The sequence below is a fragment of the Chrysoperla carnea genome, chromosome 2 (genome assembly GCF_905475395.1).
Source record: "Chrysoperla carnea chromosome 2, inChrCarn1.1, whole genome shotgun sequence".
Taxonomy (NCBI): domain Eukaryota; kingdom Metazoa; phylum Arthropoda; class Insecta; order Neuroptera; family Chrysopidae; genus Chrysoperla; species Chrysoperla carnea.
Window position 1 is genome coordinate 50863356 of NC_058338.1, and position 13895 is coordinate 50877250.

At 29.4% G+C, this 13895-nt stretch overlaps 1 protein-coding gene across 1 annotated transcript; it reads right to left on the bottom strand.

Annotated features, from left to right (window-relative positions):
* Positions 1-7369: 7369 nt before the first annotated feature.
* LOC123292752 lies at positions 7370-12384 on the bottom strand. The gene is made up of 7 exons (XM_044873466.1): positions 12104-12384; positions 10659-10788; positions 9477-9544; positions 9193-9403; positions 8892-9040; positions 8684-8827; positions 7370-7760 (listed from the first exon to the last, which is right to left on the bottom strand). Exons 1-7 carry the CDS (start codon positions 12331-12333, stop codon positions 7370-7372), a joined length of 1323 nt encoding a protein of 440 aa, XP_044729401.1. The 5' UTR covers positions 12334-12384.
* Between the last annotated feature and the right edge of the window lie 1511 nt (positions 12385-13895).

Sequence of the window (13895 nt, forward strand, 5' to 3'; positions counted from 1 at the left end):
TTCTTTAATTTTCTTTGGTATAACCATCGTAACACGATCATCCTTATCTGTACCATTATTATTCGTTAAAACATTTTGACTATCATCGAAAAGACTTAACGGTAAACCTTCAGTATAATCAATTTCCGATTTTGTTGTACTTAATTCTTCAACAGTTTCAAATCCATCGTAATCACTACAATTAATTGTTTTTTGACTTAATAAAAATATAACACAAATTATTTTCCACATTTTGATTATTTGATTGTTCAAACACAATTGTTCATAATAATTGTTCCAAAAAGCACTGATGTGTCTTTACAACGATACGTCTTACAACAGTGATGATGGTCCTAACAATAAAAGATTAAGAATGCGGACTGGTTAACATAAAATTATCGGTGATCATTTCAAGAAATTATAATATAAATACCACTACCAGAAGAGGTATTATAATAAATGTTAAGTAATATTTGTGATCGTGAATTACCCCACGTCCATCATCGACTTATGGTGGCTGCATCATATACTTACTTACTTTACTTACCTGTAAGGTGTATGCTGTGCATGCATACTTAAGTCATGTTCGTGTGTTTTAGAAGAAGAAAGTTATATATTATATGCATGTATTAAACTATAAAACAAGCCGTTGATTTTATCTTTAGAAACAGACCAATAAATAACTTTCTGATTAAGTAGAACTAACCGAGAAATTCCTGAAGCTATGTTAGTAGCGGAAACTAAGCAATGAAGTTCGAAAATTTGAATAGTAAGACGGATTTGAATGCGGTTTTCCGCATTCGATTCGTTAGAGCGTCAGGAAATTTTGTGGCCTTAAATATAAAAAATTAAAACTAAGCAATTTGCATAGATAGTATGCATTTTATAATTCCATTTTAAATTAATTAAATATACTAAATTCACATTTCGAAAATGATTCCAAACTTGTTACACGGGGGTTTTGGGGTCGCTGAACACAAATATCGCGACAAAATTATTCTCTGAGATACCTAGTGCCCAGGGTGAACAGAGAATACCATTTACAGTGGGCAACAGGTACCTTGGAGACCCTTCGCGAAATTCGTGTTCAACAACCCCAAAAACCCCCGAGTAACGAGTTTGGACCGATTATATATATAACGAATTTCCCGAAAAATCAAAAATCCTGAGCACCAGGTACCTCGGAGACCAATTCTTATGGGATATTCTTGTTCAGCCAACCCAAAAACCCCCGAGTAACCAGTTGAAATCATTTTCATCAACACAATTTTTAGACTTATAAAAATTCATCACAGTACCCACGAATTCCATGCTTTGAAATATCGTTAAGTATTACCTAAAATGAAATTAGAATGAAAAATATTACTTTATAAATGAAAAAAATGCTTAAAAAATCCAAAACGATTATTTTTTTTTTAGAGTTCATTGAAACATTTATTACGAATGCTTAGAACTATTAATTAACCTATAAAAATTTAGGCAATTTAGCTGGGAAAAAATAATTCGCAAAAAATTTGTTAGTGGTCATTTTTTAAACGGTTTTATAACATTATAGATGTGATTTAATTTCGGGTTTCACGTCGAATATAATCACTTTCTATCAAAAACTTAAAAAAACTATTCTTTAATGAATTATTTTTACTTTCAACCAAGACGAAATTGTTGATACGATTATAAAGAAAGTCGACTTAGCGATGAAAATTGATGATTTTAATAAATATATTTTTTTTTATTAAGACACTTTTCATGCTCATTGAAATAAAGTAATTTTCATGACTAAAAATATTTACAATGGAATGTCAGCCGATGAAATGTTTAAAACCCCTATCTTTAGTAGATAATTTTCAAGGTTTCACAAAACATAAAAGAATTTACTTACACTTAAAATTAATTTTGCTTATTTTTTATATCTCAATAAATTAAATTTTGCCTACCAAAAAGATTTCAGAAACTTTTCAATTGAACATACCACACAATATTTAATTTAAGGTAGTACCAGCATGAAATCACTTTTCGACAGATTTGGCCGAATTTTTTTTCTCGGGTTTATAATAGCTTTATTTATGAATTCCTAAAATTTCATAATTTTTGACCGTTTAGATCGCGAGATATTTAAAGACAAAGTTCGCGATTTTGAGGGTCATGTCCCATTTAAAGCATGTAAAATGTCCGGTCTCTCCAACTATTTTTTATGATATTATTATATATTGAAGAAAAAGTAGAAAAAAATGTTTATACAATACAATTCTAAAAAAAAAATTTAGAAATTAATTTTCCCTTTCGAGATATTAATTTTGACGTAAATTGATCGAAATTGGGACGTTGGCATAATTATTTCCCATTTTAAACGGTCAAAATTTCTGAAACTTTGGGAATTAATAGTAAGCATTATTAAATTCTTAAATTTAATTTTTCGTTAAATTCTGTCGAAAAAAAAATTGTACCATTGCTTTAACATAGAAACTGCAAATACCATGCTGGAAATACCTTAATTGATTAATTCATACGATAGACACTCTCTAGAAAACGGAATATCTTACGTTCTCTATTTTTTTAATTTTAGGGTGTCAGATTTTAGGGATACTAGTGTCAAATTTTCATTAAAATTACAAGAATAAAAATGCTTAGAATTCATTGAACAGTACGTGCATTTTTTTTAAATAGATGTTTTTGATAATGAAACTAAGCTAAAAAATTTTTGCGAAAGTATTTTACTAATTTATGCAAATGAGTCATGGAGTTAAAATTGTTCAGAAATCAATACAAGTTAAATTTACAAAATTTTTCGAATATGGAACCCTAAACTCGCACTTGAAACATATATATAAGAACACTTAATATATAAGAACACTTTTCATTAAATAACTTTTTCCTTGGAGCCTTCTCCAAACTGAGCCGATTTTGCATGGTCTATTTTTTAGTTGTTCCGGGTACGAAACTCTTACAAAGTGCATAAGTCTTTTAATATACCGTTTCGCTAAGAGATTTTCGGATCTCAGCAGGTGCAAACCTTATAGTTCAACTACAAAATGTCGTCTATAGATTAATAAAAACATCAAGTGAAAAATATTTCAGGACTTTTTCTTAGCTATTATTAGTGTTGCCTGTTTCTTACGAATTGTTACAATTTAATAGATACTTATTTTTATGGCTTTTATTTTTCGAGGCTAATAATTTACTGTCAAATAATTTAATTTTCAAATTAATTTTTTTATTTTTTTAACTTTATATAATTATTAATATTTTATGTCAAGTGTAGCATTATTTAAACAGGTCCTTAATCGGTCCATCCTTAAAGTTAAGGTAACTTGTTAAGATATAACGCTCTTTGTGCAAAAGAAAATATTTTTTTCGGTTCAAGTTTCTCACTTCCGAACAACGTGCTGATACTGCCTGGAGGCTTGGGCGAAGACTTAAACCAGGCTTAAGTAAATATGATATTTAAAAGAACATTGAAACCACTCTAAAATTTGAAAGGATGTTATTCTTGTATTCGATGCTAATACAAGACTAGACCAATCTCAATTTCCAACAAACAGGAAACCCCTATTTTTAACTCCCGAACCAAAAAATGGGTGTTATAAGTTTGACGGCTATGTGTGTGTGTAATGTACACTGGCTGTATACCTTTATTGATATTAATAATTTCATGAACGATTTATGCAAATGCGTGTTCGAATGTTTTCAATTATGGAACGTGAATCTTAAGATCATTACTAATTACACTTTCAATATTTATAAAACTCTCTATAACAATGCACGACTGTAGTATTCATGATTTGTGGTGAAACATCTATTACTGGATTTACGCATTCTAATTCAATTAATTACAAATTACAAACACTGATGTTTCCGGGCAAATTTTGATAGTAAAATTCTAGTAAAATATTATTGAGTTATTTGGTGAGGAAGCATTTTTGTGGTGAGACATCTCGTACCATTCAGGATTAATTCATTAACAAATTATCGTGAATAGAGAATATTCGCATATTGCATGACCAGTTATTAAAATTAATAAGCAAAGTATTTAAGTATTTACTTAATCATTTCCGACATATGTAAACATCATACGTAGATCAAACAAATTACATGTAATATTTAGTGAAATTTTTTTAATTTATATATTTTTTTTATTTTATATAATAATTAATGATTTTGTCAATAAGTTTATTAATATGTAAATGTGTAGTTTTGTTTCCTTGTTTCCTTTTATTAATTGTAGGTCAAGAACTTTATAAAACCATGTAAAATATTTTATTCCCCAATATTTGATGATTATCCCACCATTGAGCCTTTGCATATATGTTCTTTATGTCCAGTCGGACAGCTTTTTATACAATTTACACAATAAAATTCTCGGTAGTAAGTTATCATCCTTAATTTGGCTCGGATTAATGAATATCTTTTTTGTTATTCTAACAGGAAAATTATCGAATACCAAATGGATCATTTTGTCAAGCAAATGTTTTCTAATCAATTTCAATTTTGTTTCCAATCAATATAAATAAAATTCACAGCACTTGACTTTAACAAAACAAACCTTTTTCTGAATACAAATATGTTTTACCTTTTTGATATGTCGTTTTAACAAATTAGCAAACATTTTCAAAATAAGTAAAAACATGCTGTTTACGTGAGTGCATCTCCTGTGGTCCACACCATATCAACTTCCCAGATGATGATGATAACTTTCCACAACTGCCTTAAACACTGCTATACTAATTTATTATAAACAAGTGAAAACTGTTTCGAGAATGTTTCACAAGACCACTAGTTAAAACTGCCTCTATCTCTCTATCTTTTATAGTTTTGGAGAAAATGAACAGCAAAGTTTTGACCTAATTTGCGCTTCACAAGTAAACAGTGATTTTTACGAAAAAATATTGCAAACAAAAGTTGTTAATTTTTTTATACGAGACGTTTTTTACATTTAAACTTTTGTTTTATCTCTAACAGTTTACAATATGGATCTTACGGACCCAAGACCTTGACCTATATTGAATTTTCGTGATCACCTTGAGCTATCGTGATCGTAAACAGACAGACAAACAAAACTAAGTATAAGTTGATGTATTTCATATAAATGGTATAAATATTAGACCTAAGCGACTTATCAAAAGTTGTTTTGCAAGAATGAGATAGAAAAAATTATTTAATTGCTTATATCTTTTATATTTATCAATAAATTTTAATTTTGATTTCAGATCTTGTCATCTATTCCGCACATTTTCCAATTTGAACGAAAGGTACATTGAAATCATCCATCAGCACAAAGGTCTATTGGTATATTGCCGATAGGTATATTTTAAATTTCACTAACAGTGAAATTTGCAAACAAAATGTAATACGCATAATTAATCCATGATCATCAGTTATTTTGAAATCAAAAGCCCATCACAAATTCATTCAAAAGAGTATGAATCATCACGCACGTCCTTCAATTTAAAAATACCAGTATTTTTTCTGCTTTTTTTAATGATAATAATAATTAATTATAATATTTGTATAATGAATAATTTTCTTTTTAATTAATAAGTAGGTATCACATTAATGTGAAAAAATAACATAATTATTTAGATCATAGATTTCTTGTTTGTTTACACTTTTTTTTTATCAATTCAATTGTTTAGAAGTGAAGTGCATTATTTATATACTTACTTTTACTTAATATTTTATTTTATTTTCTTTTTAATTATTTATAGTATTTATGGTTTAATAAAGAACAAATTTTTAAAGATTTATTTGAATTAACGGTTATTGTAAGTTCCGATCATTCCAACAGCCTAAGGAGTCCATTTTTATCGAATGACTAACATTTTACGATAAAGAATTTTTTAATGATGCTGACAGTACCAATATCGATATTTTAAAATATACAGCACTACCTGTGAACTATCCGCTTTGCTGGACAAATTCAATATTAAATACAAAGATTTTTGTGTTATAACCTTCACTTCATATGCCGTCACTTACCCTCCTTTTGTTCACAATTTCTTTTAACCTCTAAACAGGCATAGCAAACGTAAGTTACAGAAGTCCATCGGGCTCCTAATTTAACATGCGAGTAAGACAGTGACAACCTAAAAAACGAGTAAGAGAGACAACATTTTTTTTCTACCTATCTCATTACTATTCGAGAAACAGAGATAGAAGTAGTAGAGTCGTGTATACCCGTCTCGCTTCCTCCTCTTTGAGCAATGCGGACTTGGATAAAGAGACACAAAATAAAGTTTATGACACACAATAAAGTTTAATGGTGACTTCGACTAAAAATAACTCACCCATGCCTGCTCTAAAATGATCAGTGTTTCTCATCTATATTATGCATGTATTATAAATAAAAACCTTCCTCTTGAATCACTCTATTAGAAAAAACCGCATCAAAATCAGTTTTAAAGATCTAAGCATACATAGGGACATAGGGACAGACCGCGGGAAGCGACTTTTTATACAACTGTTTTATACTATGTGTTGCGATATATAAATAGAATTATAACCATATAATTTCTTATCCATTACTTTAAACGAGACACATCGCTCAAAAAAGTAACAATCGCAAGAAGGAATGGCGTCATTTTCAGCATGGTGGTTTTTTTTCGAAAAGTGTTTTCTTGTGATAGTTGTTTGCAAATTAATTTATTTGAGCTGTGGAAGTGGTAAGATAACTACCGCAAATGAGAAATCATCTTCATACAGCCTTACTGTTAACCAGCGATGGATCCACGGGGTCGGGTTCCAACAACCCCTCGCCCCCTGTACGGATTACAAAAATGAAATTTTTAATGTCTTTAGTGCTTCCTGGGTGGTATCATTTAAATTTGAAGAAAAACATTCCTTTCTTAAGGGGGATGGGAGTGGGAAAACTCTTTTAAAAGAACTAAACCCGACTAAAATGCAAATAAAAGCAAAAATAATTGTTCAATAAATATTACTATCAATAATTTGTGAGTAATTACCATAGAAATAAAACCATAGAGCTGTATAGATGTAGGAAACGCAATAAATTAATTTTTGAACGCAGTGAAAGAAATAGAAAGAGACAAAATTTATAGGCGTATAAAAGAAACGAAGATAGCTATACGCACCTATATTATCTGTCTCTTTTCAACTAAGCGCCCCTACTTTATCTGTCTCTCTCTACTGCGATCAACGACTTGGACGGCAACTTTGTAGCTCGACAACAACCATATTATTAGCTAGAAATCGATTCATTGGTATCCAGTTCAAAACGTAAAAAAGGTTTTTACTATTCTCGGTATACTCTTCCTCAGGTGAAGTCACACAAAAAACGATCTTATCGTTTATAAATCTCATTATTTAAGTTTTATTTCCAATACAATCAATAATAAATTACACTACACATGTTTCCAAAAAAAAAATAAATAAATTCTTATATAAAATTATTGTCTACAACATGCTTAACAACATTTACCAAACGCTTACGATTCTCTTGTTTTTGAATCGGTTTCACACAATACACTGTTGATATATCAATTGCTTCTGTACCTTGTATTGCATCCAAATCTACTGTTTCACTATCTTCCGTTAAACATAGCGGCAATGTTTCGATTACCATTCCTAAACCAAATTTTGCATTCTCAATAAAATCTTGTAATAATGCATCTTTAGGAAATAACTTTGGATCGGTTCCCAATTCAATTAATGATTCAGTGAAAACTTTATGATATTCATCAATCAAATCATCCCAATGATTTTCGCGTACTGATTGTTTGGTGCAGGCATAAAAGAAAATGGATAAATCCAATGATGGAGAACTCACCCTGAAAATGAAAATTTTAATTATAAATAAGATATAATGTGCATACTATCGAAGGCATAAATCAATTATTAATTTCTGTTTTCGAAAATAGATTTCGATACGATTTTTGAACAGAATATCAATCTCATCGTTGGATTAAATGATCAATTTAAATCACCGGATTAATATATTTGAGTCATTTATAGCTATCTGTAACGCAAAGCTTTGTGGGAGTGTGCGCCAAAGCTTTCTAGAGTATTCTGCCATATTCGTACATCGAAATTGTTGCCATTCACCCTGATACTTTGCTTCTCAGTTAACGAATATCTTCCACAATATCCTGAATTATTTTGATGCTTTTCATAAAAATCAATGTTTTAAGAATATATTTTGACCATCCATTCACAGACACTTACTCCGTTTGGAAGCAATTCATTATGAAGCATAACTTTATGTTAAAAGTATAAAGGACCCTGCAATACTAGATAGGACAATGGTTTTCTGTGAAACTTTTGTAATCCACCCTAAAATGTTTCTTTTGATCAGAAAATCCGAAGAACATTTTGGGGGCGGTTTGAAAAAGTTTCACAGAAAGCCATTTTCGTATCTAATATTGCGAGGTCCTTTAATGAGTAAATCTAAATCGATTGTCTTAGACCACTCGTACATGTCCTTCGAAACTCTAAAATATTTCGCTGAATGAAAAACTTGGAATGCCTAAGTAGCTATACCAGATATCCTGGACATGTTTTCATGTTCGTGTTTTGAAAGTGACTTATTCAAACTTTTTCTCATAAATGATAAAAGTAAAAGGAAAAATGTATTTTAATTTATCACCTTTATATCTCGAAAATTTCTGATTCAGTGGTGCTGTTTCAGATAATTTGCTCAATAAATTATAAACTTCCCTTACATAAATTCAAACATTATGGTAATAAAACTTACCGAGCTATTTGAAAATCAATAATTTTAACACTTTCTGGCAATGATGATTCGTTATTGTATTTTATTAAAAAATTTGGAACCCAAGCATCACCCTGGCATACGCAAGATATACTATTCTTCTTAGAGACTATATTAAATAATTGCCTAAGAAATAAAATTTTTATGAATGCCTTTTAAAACAAATAATACACAATATTTATATAGGTACCCTAAAAAATCATTATCAACTAATTCTTGAAACTTTTGCTGATATATTGAACCAGGAACTTCTTTTTCTAAGGCATCCAACCATACGCCCGTACAAATATTAAAACATTTTTCATACCATGAACGCAATCCTTCACGAAAATAAGTTTCCTATAATTAAAAACCATATAAATTTCTTATTTTACCAAAATTTCTTTATTTTAATCGAGCCATAATCTCAACCATAAAAAAACCATATTTAACATCTACGGTAGTTTTTTTGCAATGCATAATAATTTTATTTAAAAAGAAGCGTAACTTACTTCAAAATTTGAAACCATCTCATGAAATAATTCAGGATGTTGATCTTTATATGCGAATGATAAGGAGTGGAATCTTGCCAATAGTCGTATAATTAATAAACAATGATCGAAATCAAGCCCAGTTTGTCTTTTTGCGGCACCATATCCTTGAGGTGTTAGATCTTCAAGGGCAATAAAATCATTTTCACCATCAGCTAGAGCTGAATAACATCTGTGGATTTTTTTTTTTTTTATTAGAAAAATAAATATGTAATTGACATCATTTAATTTTATATCAAACTTACAATGGGATGTCCATAAAAGGATCTTTAACATTTTTTTGTAGTTGAAAATTTAGTAATGTTGGCCACACCTAGAAAATTCTTTATATAAAATAAACAGTACCAAATGTACTTTTACCAAATGTACTAGTACCAAATGTACCCGCACTTACTAGTTAGTAAGTACTAGTAATATTAGTAAGAATTACCTATCCTATCAACAAATTTTACTATAAGTAAATTCCTGTGTCAATTTCAGAAATCAGTTTAAAATGTTAATGCCAGTCCAATAAAGTCATGCAATGTTATTGTTAATGTATAAAATACATTGCCTATATTTAACAAACAGATCAAGTATTAATTGTAGAGAAATATTTACTAACAGTTAAACAAATTTTTATAATATCTTATTCTTGAGGAAGAACTGTTTAAATTCAATCTCCATAAAAAGCTTTTTTTACAAAAAGTTTTGAATTTGGCCTATAGAAGCTATATTTTTCCTAATGTTATTTAAACTAACGTTTAAGTATTCTTTATAAATTGGTATTTAGTCCAAATTATAGTGAGTCGTGGGTCCTTTTTTGGTACCACTCTTTTCAATTTTAGAAATTCTTACAAATAACAGCTTAAGCCAATAATTTTCATTAATATTAACTTCAAAATTTAATCTTTTGAAAAATTTTCGTCAGTTAGAAAAATCGACGATTATAATTTTACACAGAACAAGATAGTGAACATTTTAACGTATATAAAGAGGATCATTTTACCCGTAACGACATATTTGAATATCGTCATAAAAATTTATCTTATAATTCATTATGCGCCTTGGTAAAATGTGTAAGAACATTATTAAAAGTCAACTGAAGCCAAGATTAAAACAAACAGCCGACGAAAACTAACACAAAAAGAAATTTTAGATTGAAATTTGTCTTGCCATAGACAAAAAGCAGTAAAATTAATAATTTTGATATGAAACACCAAATAGCTTAGCCATCGCTATAAGTCTATGTTCAACGATTAATTTGATCACGTAGAAGCCATCTATCGATAAATATAGTAAATGGCTTAAATGGATCACTTAAAACAACGAGGAATCATTATCAATTTACTCTGAGGGATCATTATGTAGCACTATCCCCTACTTTAAACGGCTAGTAAACAATACAATGTAATTAAGATAAAAATATTTTATAATTATTTACTTACTTGATTATAGAAAACTACTTCATTTCGGAAAAAATCTGTGGATCGATAAGTTTTTCTACGTCCAATGTTCGATGGTAAACTTTTTATTAAAACTGGAACGTGTATTTCAATTTCATTTTCCTTTTTATCCCTTTATTAAACAAAATTTATATCTTATTTAATTAAAACATCAATTTACTTAATTGTTCAATGTATTAAGGATTATTTTATTTTTTAAATTTTATTTTAAAATTTTGCAGTGATTTTGTAAAGATGTACCTACGACAGGCCCCGACAATTTTTATATTATTAAATAAGCCCTTAACATCATAAATCGCACGGTGAAGCCCAAAAATCATACTGATTGCATCACTAATAGGGATCGGAAAATATTTGATTGCGCTCCCAAACTTCAAATTGAAAGATATTCGGTTTTCCCAGTTAACGAAAATCTCGTTTTATAAAAAGTCGGGAGCAAAATCAAAAATTCTCCGGGCCCATAAAAAAGAGCGCATTGTAGCTGAGAACATTTTTATATAATCCTCTGACTGCTGTGACATAAAAAACACATGTATAAAGCGAAGGCACGATGACTTCGTGAATAACTGTTCAAAAATTATTAGTAAATAAATAATAACGTGTTATTAGTATAACACAAGTGATGCCTATAACAAGTACTTTTAATAGCCCTACCATTTCGCCCTGATTATCAGCGCTGTCACCATCATTTACTATCCAATAATCACTCAATTTGATCAATTAGAGATAGATAGATTTTAGAGATCGAGACTATACAGGGTCTCTTTTTTAAGTTGATTTTTTCTTTAAACTCGATAAATAAATGTAATTGAGGAAAATGCTTCAAACGAAAAATGTTAGTTTCAAAGGCACACATCTTATACCGGCATCGAATTCGACCATAGTTTTCAGGTTCAATTTAAACTCCACTCTGATTCATAACTGGCAAACATTAGATGAACGCTTTAAATTAGAATTATCTTAAACTTTTTTTGTAAACCAAATAGCTTAGACAGTAATTGATAGCAAAAATACCCTTTTTGTGCTTTTGTTTTCATTCAATTTGAACAGAAATGATTTTTATAGATTGGATTTATTGGAAAATTTTTTTCGAAGAGTGCCTAAATTTCGTAGAAACATTTATACGAAATAACAATTTTCATACGAAACAATAATTTTGGGTAAAACTTTTCAGTCCATTTTTACCTATTCTGTACGTTTTACGGAAAAATGTTTTTATCAATAACAACTTTCTAATTTAAAGTGTTCATTTATTGATTACTAGTTATGGAGTAAACTGAGCTTTTCAATGAGCTTGAAAACCTAGGCCAAGTTTAATTTTTGTATAAGATTCAAAATTTTCGCTTGAACCATTTTCATCAAGTTCAAGCATATGTCAACTTAAAAAGCCACCCTATATACAAATAATTTTATTTGGAATCAATTACCTATTTTCTTCATCCTTTTGAAGGACACCAACAATATTAATTTTAAACAATGTGCTTAGATATGAATCACCTTTCTTATTTTCACCACCAACTTGCCATCCTTTTAATTTAATGTCAGGGCGATCTGTTGCTTTTGTCAAAATCTCTGATAATGTATTGATTGTAAATTTTGCTGATATTCCAGGTAAAAAATCAGTATATCGAAATTTATCAGGATTTAAACGCGACATTATTATTTTGATTGATTGTTTCTAGCCTTTAAAAATTTGAACACTGATACACAGCTACTATGAATATACAGTGGGGTCTCTAGCACTATTTTAATGTAGGAAGGTACACTTTTTACATAAACGAAATTATTAATTAATTTAAATGAGTACAATTACAAGTACCTACGTCCTAAAATAGTCCAGTAATGGTAAGCAAAGCAACTAAAAAAAGCAATAATTAGTGAAATGAATATGGGAATGATGGAAAGTACGCCATTCTTTTTTCAAGTGCCTTATTACAAAGTTCTGGGGAAAATAAATATTTTTCTACATATGATACAAGCTTAGATTTTTCTACAAATTGAGTAGAAAATGAAAAATAATTTATAAAGTATCCCTGCGATATAATTCGGAATTAAAATTAATAAGAATGAATTACCTCGTAGTCATATATCCAACATTTTGACGAAATTTTCGAAACATGAGTGTACCGAGGCATGCCCGGGTGTAGGCCCTCCCGTGGATTTATCTAAACTCAATCTAAACTTGTTAAAGTCACTATGCTCGTTTTTTTTTTTTTTTAATTATTTATTTTATTTTAGACTTTTTAGTGTCTGGGCACTGAAAACCATGTTATTATACCATATTAAAACATTAAAAAAAATTTATTATTCCTAATTAAATTTAAATATATACCTTGTATATGTTTGTATAATCCCCATTTAAATTTCCTTGATTTTGATACCCTACTCGACACGTTAATTTTTTATTAACGTATACATTTTCCCGTCAAAAATCCACCATTTTGTTTTTTTCCCGACATCTATTCAAAGAGACTGGGTTTTTTAAGACGAATATAACGATACAGTGATTGTTGAAATCCATCGAGCCGCCTGAAAGATACGAGATAGTAAAGAAATTTGCAAACAAACAAATACACCCAAACAAAATACGCGCGAAGAAAGTAACTACTCCTTAGCAGTCGGGTAAAAATAAAAAGACAAAAAAATTTTGCACGAAGCTGTAGGTAAATGTTTCAAGCCGAACAATTATCAGGCGAAATTATGGGTAGGTAGGTACTCTCCTCTTTTATCGTGACTTTTTACCAATACAAATATGGGACTATATATATAATTACGATAGGTTACAAAAATGAATTGGAAAAGTATATACATTCTTTGTAATTTATACATGTAATTGAACTCATCAAAAAAAATATATATCCCCTGAACGGAAATAATTATTATAAATATGCTTATACATACCTAACCTACGATTAGTTTATATTTTTCTATACTTATACCTACAGACCTGTAAATGAATGTACCAGTGATGGATTTACTAATAGGCCGAATAGAGTCAAGGGCTTTTTCTGCAATACAAGTGGGAAAAAATATCAAAAATTCCAAATTTTTTTCAATGTAACATATTAATAACCTAATTTACCGATTTCTACGAGCTTCGGTTTTCTCTCCAAATCGGTAAATAAACAAGTAGAAATTGTATAAATTCCTGTAAATCTGCAAACCTTTATAATATACTAGCTGTGAACCACCCAATTCGCTGGGCAACTTCAATTTTAA